The sequence below is a fragment of the Sinocyclocheilus anshuiensis genome, unplaced genomic scaffold (genome assembly GCF_001515605.1).
Source record: "Sinocyclocheilus anshuiensis isolate Anshui unplaced genomic scaffold, SAMN03320099.WGS_v1.1 scaffold708, whole genome shotgun sequence".
Lineage (NCBI taxonomy): Eukaryota > Metazoa > Chordata > Actinopteri > Cypriniformes > Cyprinidae > Sinocyclocheilus > Sinocyclocheilus anshuiensis.
In genome coordinates this window covers 246,283-263,940 of record NW_015555881.1, presented here as the reverse complement: position 1 = coordinate 263,940, position 17,658 = coordinate 246,283, and the positions used below count along the sequence as shown (strand labels likewise).

The 17,658-nt window shown below is 40.0% G+C and overlaps 1 protein-coding gene across 2 annotated transcripts in view; it reads left to right on the top strand.

The window, feature by feature from the left end:
- col5a1 (procollagen, type V, alpha 1) overlaps positions 1 to 2,084 on the top strand; it is a 115,432-nt gene extending 113,348 nt beyond the window's left edge. For both annotated transcript variants that reach the window (XM_016470190.1, XM_016470189.1), the window contains exons 65-66: positions 672 to 905; positions 1,066 to 2,084. In XM_016470190.1, the coding sequence (XP_016325676.1) occupies positions 672 to 905; positions 1,066 to 1,212 (381 nt within the window). In that variant the 3' untranslated portion in view covers positions 1,213 to 2,084. The remainder of the gene's footprint in view (positions 1 to 671; positions 906 to 1,065) is intronic.
- The last annotated feature ends 15,574 nt before the right edge of the window (positions 2,085 to 17,658 follow it).

Below are 17,658 nucleotides of genomic sequence, written 5' to 3'. Positions count from 1 at the left end.
CGGATTGATCGGAAGTAACAGTAAAAACATTTATGTTACAAAGATTTATATTTCAAATAAATACTGTTTTTTTTTTTTTTTACTTAATATTCATTAAAGAATCCCAAAGCAGCACAACTGTTTTTAACATTGATAATAATGTTTCTTGAGCACCAAATCAGCATATTAAAATGATTTCTGAAGGATCATGTGACACTGAAGACTGGAGTTATTTAGTATTGTAATAATATTTCATAATATTACTGTTGACCAGATAAATGCAGCCTTGATGACCCCAGACTTTTGAACAAAAGTGTATATACATAATTGTTATACTTAAGTATTTATTAAAAAAGATTGACAATGGTTTCACTGTAAAAACAAGTTTGCCTTTTTTTTTTTTTTTTATCAAAAACATTAATTTACTTAAGACGCAATAAAAGATATTAGGTGTTTTCGGGGAATATATCTTATCTTAACACTTTGGTAACTGTTATTATTATTATTAAGAACTTTTTTCTTTTTTTTTTTTGTGCCATTGTAGAGTTTTAAACCCAAATTTAAAACAATAGTCAGTGATCATAAAATAGCGTAGGACCAGAGGGGTGTGATGTGTAGTTTTCAGCAGAACCTCTAGGGGGCGTTTGTCCAGCTTTTATCTATACCGCACTGCTGTCTGTTTGTCTGAACAGCTCTCGTACGTGGATGCGGAGGGCAATCCGATCGGAGTGGTCCAGATGACGTTCCTGCGTTTACTCAGCGCCACGGCTCGGCAGAACCTGACTTACAACTGTTACCAATCGGTGGCTTGGCACGACCAGGAACTGGACTCTTACGATAAAGCCATCCGCTTCCTGGGCTCCAATGATGAGGAGATGTCTTACGATAACAACCCATACATCAGAGCCGCCGTCGACGGATGTGCGGTAAGAGCTAGAAATATTTGCTGAATTCGGAACTTTAAAAGTCGTTGTAAAATTAGTAATAGTATGTGCGTCCGAATTCTAAAGTCTTTTTTTTTAGCACGTTTAAACTGAAAACTCTCACAAGCGATGTTCGTAATGCTCCCTTTCTTACCTCCCGCAGTTGAAAAAGGGCTATGAAAAGACTATTCTTGAGATCAACACACCAAAAGTGGAGCAGGTACCATTTGTTGACATTATGTTCAACGATTTCGGCGGAGCGACGCAGAAGTTCGGCTTTGAGGTCGGACCGGCCTGCTTCATCGGCTAAGACTGCTCAGCGAGCACACGCGAACAAAACATATTCATTTTCTCCGAAAACAAAACACAAGAAAGAAATAGGACGACTTATTTGTAAAGTTTTGTGTTTCCAAACAAACCCGACAGATACCAAAGTAAGGATAAAAGAAATTTGAAGAAAGAATGGATGTCTAAGCAATGGGTTCTTATAACAGAGCAACCTTTTTAACCTCAGTGTAGCCTCTGCATCACATGCAAGTTTTGAAACTGGATGAGGTCATCGCTCGCGTCTCTCCCAGCCCCGCCCACTTTACGCTCATCCGACTCTTCGCCCCTCCCACAGGCTGTATAGACAGATTAGATCCATCCTTTTATTTCCCGCCTGTTCATGGACTTGTAGCTCTATGCACGTCCGGTTCGGCATTTCTCGTACGAGAAATCTTTTCCGCTGGTCTGTTTGCTTGGGTTTTATCTTGTTCCTTTTTCCACTTCTAAGCTTTGTTTTTTTTGTGCATACTTGTCTTCCATTACCTGGAATGGTGATTATATATATAAATATATATATAAAAAAATGTCTATGTTTGTAAGTACTTTCTGTATATTTTTTTTCCGGTGAAGTGATTTTTTATTTTTTGGGTTCTGGCTTCAAAACATGCATGTGAACCCATTGAGCGATAAGGACAGAGCTGCTGGTTAAAAAATAATAAATAACCCCCCAAATAAGAGCCTGTGGAAATTTCCAGTGAATCTGAAGAAGAGAAAATAAAGGAAATTATTAAAATACGACAAAAAAGCAACTGCAACAGCAACAAAATGTCTTATTCCAGATGTCAACAAGGTCTTTTTGTAATTTAAAGAACAAAATGACAATAAAAGTAAGAAACAGCCGTAATGTGAGCATTGATTTGCGTTAGTCCATATTTGACCCAACATTGGGTTGAAACAACCCAGCATTTTTTAGAGTGTACCTGTCGTGTTGAAGTGGCTTCCATAGGTCTGTGAGATCGCGACCTGTGTGCATGAGGGGAATCTTTGATCTGACGTTCATGAATTTGTGCTTCCCTGTATCAGAAGAGCACACATCACACTGAGGAAACACAATATCGGTAAACTAGGTGCTATTTCCTTCTGTCTGTGGTGCTAAAAATATATACCTTTTTTCCTGTTCTTGTTTGTTGTAATTGAAAACGGCTCTACGGTGATGCTCAAGCGGTTCCACGTCTTCTGTCAAAGTCCTAGCTTTGCTTCCCGAGCTGGGGAAGTATTTTTATGCATGCCGTAAAATCATATTCATTTATAGATGAGAACACGTTTTTCTTCTGTTATCATTCCTCACCACGTTTGACAATGTCCAGATTATTAGTATTACATGGAGATAACTGATGTACTTTCATGGTCCTCCAAAGGCTTTAGCTCACACTTTACATCACAGTCTATTTACATGATCTGAAATGGTTAAACGGAGCACAATTACTGTTAATGCTGTCGTGATTAAGGTATTATGTGCAACATGGACCCTGTAATGTAAAGTGTTACTCTAGCTAACAGAAGCGATGGAAATGAAACGCCTTTAAGCATTTCAAACCGCTCTGGGGAATTCACTTGGGACCTTTTCAATAGATCTTTTTGGAGGGTTCTGTGAATATTTGAACCGAAACGCTTAGAGGAATGAAGAGTTAACTTGACTGCCGATTTCAGCTTTCCTTCCAAAGAGATTTCTCTTCATTTGAGAGACTTGAAGAGCAAGAATCAGATTGTCTTGTGTGATTATTCAAGGATGTTGTACATTACAAAATTGTGCTAGCGTATATTCCTTCACCTGTCAGAATGTGTTGTCATTGACTAGAGCCATCTTTTTATTCATCTATCATCTTTTGCCACTAGACCTTTTCCTGCACTCTTTTGTTCTGCTTTTTGACCACTAGTCCTGCTACTGCAAATCTTGCTCTAATTTTTTATTAAATATGACTTGAACTGTTTCTTTTAAGAGGATTCATATGCAGTTTTGACACAACTTTATCAGTACGAAACAAATTACAACCAATTCTTCTGTAAATTTCAAAACCAGCAGTAATGCTGCCAATAAAGTTTATTCTGTTTTGTTTTTTTTGTCTTTGTAATGTTTGTTTGTTTGTTTTTGCGGTCGTGTCAAACCTGTGTACAAGAAGATTGAAGAGATATTGGTTTTGTGTCAATAAATTCAGGTTTACTGTGTCCACCCACCCTTGTATGTCTTTTGAAGCATTAAAACTTTCCTGTATGCATGAAATTGTTAAGCTTTCTCTTGATGTTTCTTCCCACAGCCACATTTTTTTTCTCAGCCGTATGATACATCCTCTCAGTGCTCCGATGAAAACAGGCCTGTCCTTCATTGTGAAATGGAGAGAGAGCGATGTTTGTTGTAACTCTCTACCAAAGCCCATGTTCTTTGTAGTATATTTATTGTATTATTTAAAAATAATAAATGTTAATTGATACCAGTAGTGTTCTTGATATCTGATAAATATATATCAGATATACATCTTTATATCTGATAACTGTTATCACTGTGCTATATTATGTAGAGATGCAGAAGAGGAGGCGCATGGACATGTGAAATGAAATTTTAAGTATATCACTGGTACAGCATCTGGAACAAAGCCTGAAAAGGCTTTTCTTAACATATGAGGCATATTTTACAAACCAAAAAGCGACTTACATTAAGCTGGAACGATCCTTGTATGATATTATTTTGGTGAGTATTCTGACACGAACAAACCTGATGATCATGTTCTGCAGCATTTGAGATGATCCAGTGAGGATCCTGTGCTTCAATGGAACAAGAACATCTGAGCGCCTGAACAAAGAAACACATTTACTTGATTAGTCACACAGAAATATTTCTTATTTTATATCTTAGTTTTACATTATAAAACAATCATCTTAAGAGTTTTGGACACCACCATTAAAGAACAAACCAAGGATGTAAAAACTGCAAACAAGAAAAAAATATATATAGAGAGTTCTGACAAACAGATCATGGAACAAGTCGTTGATTTTTTTTTATATATATATATAGCTGTGATACATCTAAATATAATAATTCAGGTTAATTGGGACCTTTTTCCAGTCATCTCAAATTTACAATTTAACTGAATTCACCATATCTTTAAACATTTTTTCAGAAATATTTTTGAAGTTTTAAAACTACACATCATAGACTCAAAGGGGTTAAAATGAGGTTGTGCAAATAAATTGTTAGCCGACAACCATCAAATCACATTTAGATTTTTTTTTAAGACCATATTTTTTCTTAAAACATGAAAATGTTAAACTCAAAGACTGGAAAACAAAAAGCTGGAATCTAGACAATGAAGCAGCTTAAAATGTATTTTTTTTTAATATCCTTTTTTTATTTATTTATTGTTATAATTGAACAAATGCAGAAAATAAGAATGAGCAAGTGTGTCCAAACATTTGACTGGTATTACAGCTTGTCCAACCAAAGTACAACATGTTGTAACTTCAGTATCCGGATGAAAAATGATTTATACCGTTTTTTCTTATTTGCCCAATATTAAATCTAAATCGAATCAAGATCTTTCTCTATAACTGAAGGTAGTATAGTGCACACAGACAGCTGTAATAACCCACAGCTCAGTGACTGGAGTCTTTTCCTCTAGAGCCCCGTGTCCTGGCCCAGATTCATCCCAAACAGCCCCGGCTGCAGGACGCAGCGCTGAAGCAGGGGATATATGAACATATCCGGCACGTGATCAGCGCGCCTCAGCGGAGAGAACGCGGAATCACACAGCTCGCGGTTACTGATCCAAACAGTTGAACATTTAGTAGGAAACTCCATCTAATTCCTCTTATGGCTGACAAATCTTGTTCATTTAGTTTTGTCTTTAATGAAAATGGCCAAGGTGTTATTGTTGGGTCAAAACATTCTTACTCTTGCAATATTCACTCAAATGCAGATTGTTACCTCAGGAAAGTCACTCATAGTCCATATCTCACTTTGCTAGAAAAATATGTTTTAGTTAAGGCATTTTATATATATAAAAAACGGGATTAAAATAGCTAAAACGGTGTTTTAATTGCGGAAAGACGTAAATAAATAACTTGTGAAAAACATGATGTTACATTAGGAAAGTCAATGTCCGTATCTTGTCAGTTCACTCAAAAAATTATTTTAGTTAAGGTATTTTACAAAAAAAAAAAAAAAAGGTTATGGCATTTTACGCTAAACTGTACGGAAACCGTTAAAACAGTGTTGTTGTTGTTGTTGTTTTTTAAACTGCAGAAAGGCGTAAACAACTTGTGAACATGTCACGTGAAATAACATTTACCTCAGGAAAGTAATTTAATGTCCACAGCACATAAGTTCGCTAGAAAAAAAAAACAGTTAAAGCATTTTATGCAAAAGTTAATTATACAAAATAAACATGCAGAGAATTATATTCAAAGTAATGAGAGCATGATTGAGATGTTTATTGTTGCATACTGTTTCACTTACTACATTTATTAAAAATAGTAATATTAGCTCATTTTTAAGCTTCTGTTGAAATACTCTATTCTTGAGAATAATAAACACCCAGTGATCTAAGCAGAGAGGACGTCATGATCATGAAGGACAGAACTACAGGTTGCTATAATTTATGTACAGCATGAATGAAAGAATAAAGCTGTTACAGCAAACATGGCCTTTAGGAGTGTTTGGACTGAAGGCACACAGCGAGGACACTGGGGTGTGATCATTCTCACAGAGAGAGAGAAAGCTTTGAAATGGAAAGTGCACCTTTGACGATATTACAGCCAGGAGTATCTGTGGAAGTGAACTGAAGGAATGTGCTTCACATTAAGAGAAGCCAGAGAACATTTCTCTCACAGCCCGTGGAAGGAGGGATGAACTCACAGAAGAGAGAGAGCGAGAGAGGTGCAGGAGGAGAGACACGTCTGATGTGTAAATTCTCTGTGTGATGTTCATCTCTGGAGACTCAGAGACTCATTTACAATCAAACCACACATCTATCCATCCATCCATCCATCCATCCATCCACCACACAGCAGTGAAGCAGTGACACTTAGTATAATCTTTGAGACACACTTGTACATCACAGCAAACCAAAACTCAAGATTCGATGAAGAAAATGTCTTAACTACTATCTCACACCTCATCCGGACCGTGACTGTGTTTGTGACTTGAAATAGTGTTAATTAAATTATCTGCACTGATTATAACACAAGGATGATGAACATATGGCTCTTTACGTTGTTATTTCATTACTGCGGGGTAATGGGCTGTTTCTGGCAGTGATGCTCCGGACACACACACACACACACACACTCTCTCTCTCTCTCTCTCATCTATCTAGACCAGTGTTTCTCAACCCTGGTCCTGGGTGCCCCCCAGCACTGCACATTTTTTGTGTCTCCCTAATCAAACACACCTGATTCAACTCATTAGCTCATTAAAAGAAACTCCAGTACCTAAAATAGGTGTGTCAGATAAGGGAGACATACAAAATGTGCAGTGTTGGGGGGCGCCCAGAACCAGGGTTGAGAAACACTGATCTAGACTATCAGTTTAACAAATGGTCCTTTCACACTGAGCACGGTGCGATATAGTGAAGTGAATCGCAGACGAATGGAGCTTTTTACACTGAAAGTGAAATGATCGATCACCTTCGGCTAATTCACGCCTGCACACTGTGTGGTACAGCTTGAGCTGATCTGCCTATCGGCTTAGACCACTGAGAAGAATAACTTAAAAGTTGGTGCAAAGTATCAAAAGGCGCACAAACTGTTAATAATCACAGGAAAAGAAAGAAAATGTATTTCTCTACCAGCAGCAGTGAGGACGAGTTTGATATTTTATGGAAAGGAAATGGAAAAGATGACGTTATTGGGTACATCCTATTATTGAGAAGAGCACGGAGTGTTCCATAGATTGATACAGAACATGAAGTTGTATCATGAGCTTTCATCCGTACTCATGTCTGTCGGTCAAAAGTTTGCTTAACCTGGTGGCTTTTTCATTGATTAAATCTCAAACGAACTTCTGAAAACCAGCTGACATTAAGCAGTGTTTGGCCGTGTGTTTTAGCTGAGCACATGATCGTTCCAATTGTGTTGTTACAAAGTCGCATGCTGTGTTTAAAGAATAAAATGTTGCATATTTCTGAATAGTGTTTCTAATATAATAATTATATATAAAACTCTTCTGTGCTTACACAGGTTTTCAAAACAGCTTTTTGTGCCACATCTCACCCTAAAGCTCAAATCTCATTGGACGGCCTGTTTCATCGTGGGGAGATGGGGAAAAAAATTGACACACTGGTCAGAAAAAAATAAATAATTCAAGAGCATCTATATCTGCATATGAAAAAGTCCATCAAAAATATTGATAGTACAGTAAAATACAGTCTTCATGCTAAAAGTCACCTTGAATATTAATTTAGAGTCCACTGAAAGTACATTTAGAAGTTATTATTAAATACATTTTCTGGACCTTAAGTAAATAAAAATAAATGTTGTTGAGAATAGTAAAACCAACTCTCACACACTTCCACTTATACATGCACATGCTCTCGTCTCATTCCTTAACACAGAATCACACTCTTCCTCTCCCTAAAGTAGAGTGGAAAGTTAATGGAACCAGTCATGTGTCACAAACAGGCCAGAGACAAGAGGAGTGCAGGTAAACAAGGGTTTATTGACAATGCTGTAATGGTGAGGATCAAAGGCAGGGGAGTATGAGAGATATATGAAAGTTCATGCGGCGACGAGGGCGACCGCGACTTCGGGGTGCGGGACAGTTTGGATGGTAACAGTGGAATTCTTCCAGCAGTAATGGATCCAGTATATCGTCGTGGGCCACCCAGGACCTCTCCTCCGGTCCGCATCCTTCCCAGTCAATTAGATATTGCAACCGGCCGCCCTGTCACCGCAAATTTAAGATTTCCTTCACCTTGTACACTGAGGGCTGGTCCAGAACCTCAGGAGGAGGGGGTGCTTCCGGCTCGGTGGATCTTGAGGAGGAAGAACAAGGTTTGAGGAATGAGACGTGGAATGAGGGGTGAATTTTGTACCTTGGTGGAAGCTGAAGGTAGGCGACTTGGTTGATCTGCCTCTGTATTGGGGACGGACCAATATAGCGGGGACTCAGCTTTTTACAGGGCAGGTGGAGGCGCAGATCCTGGGTGGACATCCAAACCAGCTCTCCAGGCTGGTAGGTGGGAGTAGCAGTACGCCAGGCATCTGTGAAGATCTTATGCCTCCGCACTGCTTGTTGGAGCTGGACGTGAGCCGAGTCCCACACTCTCGCTCTCTCGGAACCAGTAGCCCACAGCTGGAACCTCCGAGGGCTGAGGAGAATCGGGATCGCGGAGACGTTATAGCCCCCTGGAGGTAAGGAAACAACAGGTAAGAAGTCTGGGATTGTATGGATAGTGAACGGTAGACCAGACACTGGAATACTGAGTGGAGTGAGAAGATATAGTGGGCTTGATTGGTGATTGCAGGTGATCAGAATTCGGGTGATTCTGAGCTCCGAGGGCTCTTCTGTCCAGGGGAAGATCGGGGGTTGGTAACCGAGCATGCACTGGAAAGGTGTCAGGCCGGTGGTATTCTGACGGAGGGAGTTTTGTGCATACTCGGCCCAAGGAAGGTAGCGGCTCCAGCTGTGCTGATCGTCGTGGGAGTATGACCGGAGGTAACGTCCGAGCTCCTGGATCCTTCGTTCAGTCTGGCCATTCGTCTGTGGATGGTACCCCGAGGACAAGCTTACTCTCACTCCCAGTAATTGGAAGAAGGCCTTCCATACTCGGGAGATGAACTGGGGCCCTCGGTCTGAAACGACCTCCTCCGGGAGGCCATAGTTCCGGAAGACCTGAGTGAATAGGCATTCAGCTGTGTCAAATGCTGTTGGTAGACCCTTGAGAGGGATGAACTTACAGGCCTTGGAGAAGCGATCAACCACAACAAGGATACAGGTGTTACCATCAGAGGCAGGGAGGTCAGTGATGAAATCCACTCCAATGTGGGACCAGGGTCTACGGGGCACGGGCAGTGGGACGAGCTTGCCTACGGGGAGATGACGTGGGGTTTTAGACATGGCACAGACTGAACAGCTTTGGACGTACCTGTTGACATCCCGGGCCATACTGGGCCACCAGTGCCGAGCCTGGAGGAGCGAGTGTCCAGGCTGCCTGGAGGAGCGAGTGTCCAGGCTGCCTGGGTGTCCAGAGCCCGGTACTTCATGCACTGAGCCCAGAAGGGTCTGACGCTGGGAGGTGGGAACGTACGTCTTCCCTTCTGGGCAGCCCGGCAGAGCAGGTTCGGTGCGAGTGGCGTCACAGACATCCTGGTTGATATTCCACTGTATGGGGCTGACGATCAGGGCTGGAGGGAGAATGGGTTCTGGTTCTGTTGGAATGTCGGGAGAGTGAAGACAGGATAGCGCATCAGCCTTGCAATTGAGATTTCCAGGTCTGTAAGTGATTGTGAATTGGAACCTTGTGAAGAACAACAAGTAAGCATCGGGCTTGACGAGGGTTGAGTCTTTTGGCTTCACGGAGATATGGGAGATTCTTATGATCCGTGATCACTGAGAAAGGGTGATGGGCTCCCTCCAGCCAGTGACGCCACTCCTCCAGGGCCAGTTTGATGGCGAGCAGTTCCCGATTGCCGATGTCATAATTCTGCACCGCCGGGTTCAGTTTCCTGGAGAAGTAAGCGCAAGGATGGAGGATTGGAGGTTCCTCACATTGCTGTGACAGCACGGCCCCAACGCCGGTGGTAGAGGCGTCAACTTCCACTACAAATGGTACCTGGGGATCTGGATGGTGAAGGATGGGGGCCGTGCTGAAGGCCTCCTTGAGCTGGTTGAATGTTTCGCGGGCATGGCTGTTCCAGGACAGGGACTTGGGTTTGCCTCGTAGCATGGAAGTAAGAGGGGCCGTGAGCATGCTGAAACTCTTCACAAACCGTCGATAGAAGTTTGCGAATCCCAGGAATCTTTGTAACTCCTTCACCGACTGTGGAAGCGGCCATTCCCTGATGGCCTTAACCCTCTCCTGGTTTATCTGGATACCTTCCTTGCTGATGACATATCCGAGGAACTGGACAGAGGAACGATGGAATTCACACTTCTCCAATTTCAGATACAGCTGGTGTTGACGGAGCTTCTGAAGGACCTGCATGACGTGGTGGCGATGTTCGGCCAGGTTCCGGGAGTAGATGAGAATATCGTCAATGTAGACAATCACAAACTTATTGAGGAACTCCTGGAACACCTCGTTCATTAAGCTTTGGAAGACGGACGGGGAGTTTGACAGGCCACTCGTCGCCCTCCCTGATTCGAACGAGGTTGTACACGCTCCGCAGGTCCAGTTTGGAGAAGACGCGAGCTCCACAGAGTTCCTCCAGGGCGGCTGGGACCAGGGGAAGTGGGTATGGTAGTTTCACCGTCTGGGAGTTCAGCATGCGAGAGTCGATGCACGGCCTCAAGCCCCCATCCTTCTTGCCCATAAAGAAGAAACTCGAGGCTGCCGGGGAGGTGGATGGTCAGATGAAACCTTGCTTAAGAGCCTCCTGGATGTAATCCTCCATGGCCTTGCGCTCCGGGATGGACAGTGGGTATACTCTACCCTTAGGGAGTTTTGCCCCAGGCAGCAAGTCGATGGCACAGTCCCATGGCCGTTGCGGTGGAAGGAGAGTGGCTGCCTGCTTACTAAAGACATCCTAGAACGTCGCATAGTCAGATGGGACGGTCGGTTTCTCTTGAGGTTCTGGACTTTCAACAAGGGTGGAAGCAACTTGAGCCTTGACGGGGCGTGGAAGTGGTACGGGTAGAGTGCTGAGACAGTTTCTATGGCATGACTCGCTCCAGCGAGTGATATTACAGGGTTCCCATCTGACCTCTGGAGAGTGGAGAGTGAGCCAGGGGCATCCTAGGATGATATCCACTGTGGGTCCCTCTAGTACCAGGAAGGAAATGATTTCCTCATGCAGACATCCGATCCTCAATCTTAGCGGTGGGGCGCAAAACTGCACCCGCCCATTTTGTAAAAATTGTAGTGTGTACTCACTGGTGGTGGAGGAGCCTTGACGCAGAAGTGGGTCGGACACGAAAAGTTCTCCCGTCGTGGAGCCAAACACTTCCTTGAAATGATTTTTGAAAGCATCATATGAATTAATTATGGCATTGTTAGCGTTCCGTATCACTTGGGCCCATTCCAGCGCTTTGCCGTTTAGGAGGGAAATTAAGAAGGCTATTCATCTCCATCACGTCACATGAGCTGCTGCTCCTGTTTTTGACCCAACAAACAATGTGGTGCTCGCACTGACTGACACACAGCCGAAGCGGGCACAGAATGCGTGCGTCACAAACAGGCCAGAGACAAGAGGAGTGGAGGTAAACAGAAGGGTTTATTGACAATGCTGTAATGGTGAGGATCAAAGGCAGGTGAGTATGAGAGACATATGAAAGTTCTTGGTTTCTTAGCTTCTTGATAATCTGGGTTCTGATTGTTGCAGGAATCCTGGAGATGAACCGGGGCTGAGGAGAATCGGGATCGCAGAGACATTATAGCCCCCTGGAGGTAAGGAAACAACAGATAAGTATGCAGGTAAGGAGTCTGGTATTGTTCAGGTAGTGAACGGTAGACCAGACACTGGAATACTGAGTGGAGTGAGAAGATATAGCGGGCTTGATTGGGGATTGCAGGTGCAGGTGATCAGAATTCGGGTGATTGGGATCTGGTGTGTGTCGGAGGAGGTGACTGTGCTGACGTGAGTGATTGTGATGATTTTCTGACATCATGAAGCTGACGGGCTGATAATCCTAATGGTGCATTTCTGAAATTTCAAAGTCAAAGTCTGTGAAGGCAGGACACAACGTGAGATGAAGCAGAGGGATGTGATCTCACTGGGAGAGACGCGGCCACTGTCAAGAGGATCAAGTCGCTTTTAAGGATTCTAATACGACATTCTGATGAGCCCTGGAGCAAGAATATCAACGTCCATGTTACGCAGCCAGAGAACAAAAAGATGAATTATTACAGAAGCCAAACCTGGCGTTAATGACAGGTGAATGAAAGGGTGCATTTGGCCCCACTTTGATCAATCTGTTTTTTAATTATTCATCTGCAGATGAGGTGTCATCTCCTCTTCCTTCTCCTGTTCCTGTCCTGTTCCTGTCATACAACAATTGCTCCTCACGGAGTGAAATATCTCTTGATGAAAACTGAAGGCTCTTTGTGTCATGGGGAAATTGCATCATCAGAAGATGAGCGACAAAGGGAAGTTTGTCTTGAACACAGCTCTGAAACGAGGCAAAAAAAACTGCCGAACAATCCTGAATTAACCAGACGAGGCAAGTCAAGGGGTTTGAGTGAGTTCTGACAGTAAAAATTTAAAACAAGTCAAAGAAGCTGGTCAAAGTCATTGCATACTGGTTCTGGTAAAGGCCTGATATCTGATACTGTATATATAATATGAAACTATATACATAAACTAGTGTTCAAATGTTTGGAGTCAGTACGATTTTTTAAAAAGAAATTACTACTTTTATTAAGCAAGGATGCATTGATCAAAAGTGACAGTAAAGACATAACGACATAAAGGCATAATGTTACAAAAGATTTCTATTTCAAATAAATTATATTCTTTTGAACTTTCTATTATTAAACAAATCCTGAAAAAACATTCCACAAAAACATTAAGCAGCACAACTGTTTTCAACATTGATAATAATAAGAAATGTTTCTTGATCAGTAAATCAGCATATTAGAATGATTTCTGAAGCATCCATGTGGCACTGAAGACTGGCGTAATGATGCTGAAAATACAGCTTTGATCACAGGAATAAATTATATTTTAAAATATATTCAAATAGAAAACAGTTACTTTGAATTGTAAAAAGTATTTCCCAATATTACTGTTTTTACTATATTTTTGGATCAAATACTGTATCATTTGATTATTTTTTTTCCCATTTGTATCACATTGTCAGGGACTCTTTCTGCAAGTAACATCAATATGCCAGTAGGTGGCAGCAAAGGACTGTTTTTATGAGAGAGTCAATGAGCCATTAAATCACTCATTCAACCGATTTATTCAAAAACATTAATTAATTCTAAAATGAAACAAGTGGCTGCCTCTATGAATGAGTCATTAAATGATTCACTCAACTGATTTGTTCAAAAACAAATTTGTTCAGGAATGCAACAAGAGACTGTATTTTTAAGTCACTGAATTATTCATTCAACAGATTCGTTCAAAAAAAATAGACTGTCTTTATGATTTAATCCTTGAGTCATTTGTTCAAAAGCACTGAATCATTTAAAAACAAAACTCTATTACTGTGTGTTGCAACAGTTCAGCTGTGGCTTTGTTTGAATGTACTTTCATTGACGGAGCAAAAACAGACAAAGTAATTGGAAATATTTCATGTAAAGTTACAAAAAATTATCTTCTTGTTCATTGAACTGTTGTATAGAAGCAAAATCACACAAACAACTGTCTCAGAGTCTTTTAACTTCTAAGAAACAGCCCAAGCTCTTGTTGCTAACATGTTTCGAATTAATGGAAGATTCAAAACATATTTTAAACTTCTGTTATATTATAAAATATATGATATTATATTCCACTAATAAATTAAATTCATGTAAAATGTATTTTGTTGGGCTGCTCATTCGTCAATTCAATTTCCAAATTCGCTCAACTGATTAATCATTAACCAATTATTCATTGAACATCACTACTCAAATAAAGCTACACACTCCTCTCTCTCTTCCTCCTGCTCTCTGTCTCTCTTTCTCAGAGCAGCCAGAGGATTAGAAGACGTTTAATCGCAGCAAACAGCCCACCTGATCCTCAGCACAAACAGATGGTGATGCTGACCATGTTTTCCACTTCAGCACGAGAGTGAATGAGGACAGAAAGAGGCCGCAGCCGCAGATAGACAGATTAAATGGATCTTTATAGCACTGAGCTCCTGAAATGAGACACACTAGCTTTACTAGAAAGCAGGACAGAGAGGACAGTGAAAAAAAGAGATATGCATGTACCATGAGGTCAACAAACCATACCTGTCAACATTTCGGTACCAAAATACAGGAAAAGGGGGGCGGGGGTGCGGAGTCAAAAGTAACAATTTTTATATTATATTATTTTATTTTATTTTTATATTAATTTAAACAATTATTATCAAACAATTATATTCATTTAGTAACATAAATATATCTTAGTGTAGGCTATATCTTTAGAGTTTTATAATTCATTATCTTCTTGTCGATCCACCAGTTCACATTTACAACTGCAAGGGTCGTTTTTTGCTTTGGTCTAAACGAGCAGAAGGGCTCATTGAAAAATGCAAATTCATTCTCTGCCAGCAGGTGGCGCTTTTCGCCAGGAATATAGCCGTTTCCCCGTAACCGCAGTAAACAAAGCAGCACGGCGCCTGACTTTGAAACTGGCAGAGCTCATATTTAATCAATTGAATAGCCTTTTTAAGTGTAATATTATGTAATAATATTTAGTTTTTTTCACTGGAGCACCACCTGAGTCTTCTCCTCCCATTTCTACCAGTGATCATTGATTCCTTCCCGCGGTAACGTTACTCCCTGCACACATATCAAATAGCATCACTGGGCTGTAGGTTGCCAAGTTGAGGGGACAAATGGGTTGAAATTTGTATGCATCGATCGTGTGAGAAAGATGCGTTTCATACAAGATCTGGCAACTGGACAACCTTGGAATTTGTTGTCGTGATTATGCATATAATGAGGTTTGGCCATACAAATTACGGGAGTTCTACCGGAAACGAATGTAGCAAACATATACGCCATATAAAAAATACGGGAAAATATTTAAACGGGATGATAGTGGGATATACGGGAGGGTTGACAGGTATGCAACAAACCTTCACCTCTGCTCTCTCTCTCACCTCAGTGTTGTTGATTAACAAAATTACATATTATTGCAGAATGTTACATGAATGTTTTAATGAGCTTTTAATAGTACTGTCAAGTCAGGTTTAGTCATGGCATCTTCCACGTTTTAAGTTTCTTGTCTTGTATCTTCTGTCAAAAAAACTGCACTTGATTTTTTGTTTTGTTTTTTTGTCAGAAAACTCAAGAGCTCTACCTTACAAATGAAGACACTATAGACCTAACAAATCCATGGCATGCCAAAATAGAAATCATACATGTATCAAGAAACAAGTAAACTAAGAACAGACACGAAACAAATCAAAACAAAATCTTCCAAAACCATTACAAGAGGATGGATTTGAACTATGCTGTTAATTGGTAACATTTTAATTTAATTATATGATATGCTGGTCACAATTAATTAAATATAAATAAATTTTTGCTGAGAAATAAATTAAGAATTTATGACACTACATTATTGTGGCACATTATAATTTCAATGTTTTCTATATTAAATATTACCTTTATAATTAATATTTATAATTTATTTATTTTATAATTAATAATTAAATATTTAATATAAAATGTATAATATATATAATGACATAATGTATATAATCTCCCGATTATAAGGTCATAAATCAATTATAAGGTCATTAATTAAATATACATTAATATTTTGCTGAGAAATAAATTAAACAACTTCTAACAAAGATGATTTATGACACTGCGTACATTGTAATTGTAATATTTTATACTATAATCATTATGCAAGAAATACTTAATACTATATAATATATAATGCAATAACACACACACACACACACACACACACATATATTCATTAAAAAATATAATAATATAAATATAGACTTGACAAGACTTGACATAATATATATATATATATATATATACACACACATTTAAACTAGAATTACATCAGAATTCTCCTGTCATACAGGTAGTGTTATCTAATATTCCTCCATGAATTGCTCTTATTTTTTTTTATCTAGTATCTCTTTCTCTATTTTTATATAATGATGATTAAGAGATGTACACACACACACACACACACACACACACACAGAATCCTGACAGTCATGATCAGCACTCCGCAATGTTTCCCTTCCAATCACACCATTCCACCCGCACTCCTCCAAAAACAATCCCTCCATCACCTTATCAACACAATCTCAGCGCCTCTCTATCTGTCAGATCAATTTCTTACCTTCAGAGTGTCGTTCTCTCAGTCATTTCTCAAGTTTTCTTTGTGCCTCTTTGCTCTCTTTGTGACTCCTCCGTTTTATCACTCATATAAGCCTGTGAAATGATAAAAAGATGCTATTGAAAATAATCTCAGCTCAAGGAGCTCACAACTACAGAAAAGTTTAAACGCAAAACAGTCTTGTCCGCGGTGCTTTTCTCCATCTTTCAGTCTTGATCTTTGTTTGCTGTTTTTTAGAAAGTGACGTGTGGTACAAACATCATATGTGACGTGATGATATACAAAAGATCAAAGGATACAGTTCTGAGATCATACTGAAATGAGAGGGAGTCAGTTGTGCCATTTCAACCCTGAACCCTAAACCTCCACCTTCAACTTAACTACACATTTACATTTATTTACTCTGTGCTACATAATATGTGCTTATGTAACACTAACCCTAACCACACACTCCTTAATAGACTCTCAACCTTGAACATTGTGGAGGACCTTTTTTTTTTTTTTGAAATAAAGCATAAAGAAATAGAATAGTGAAAGAAATTCTAGGTGTAATTACAGTTGGCAATCTATAGTTAAACAGTTGTGAAATATTAAATGTTTCGCTTCTTCCATCTCACCTCACTTTCTTTCAATGTTAAAAGTGATGCTTCACGTTGGAATTATGCCAAAACAAGTATGTTTCTTTTGTAAAATGAATTAAAAATTACTGGAGATTGGTTGGAAGTTTCAGTTTTTGAAATACGCTGTGTTCTTTAAATAGTCTTAAAAACTCTTAAATTTACCTTAATAAAACATACAGAAGCCCTGAAAAAAGTGACTGAACTCCACACTGCAGACTAAAAGAAATACCATTTTTTATTTAAACAAAAGGGGTAAGGAACAGCGGAATAATCTAGAGTTAAAAATAGTTCATTCCTGTCTGCTGCGATTCCTCAGCTGGCGTTTCAGAGTTCAGGGTGACAGTTCTGAGACGGGACTCATTAGAGAAGGTCTGTGTGAGTGTGTGTGTGTGTGTACACGGCTGTGCTCACCAGCTGTTCTTATACAGGCCTCATTAGAGCGTTTGTGTTTGACGCTGCTCATGTTTGGTTAAAAAAACCTTAACATGGTCACAGGTGTGTGTGTGTGTGTGTGTACCTGGTATTTATCACGTTATGGGGACCAAATGTCCCCACAAGGATAGTAATACTAGTAAATTTTGACCTTGTGGGGACATTTTTGAGGTCCCCATGAGGAAACAAGCTTATAAATCATACAGAATGAGTTTTTTTGAGAAAGTAAAAATGCAGAAAGTTTCCTGTAAGGGGTAGGTTTAGGGGTAGGGTTGGTGTAG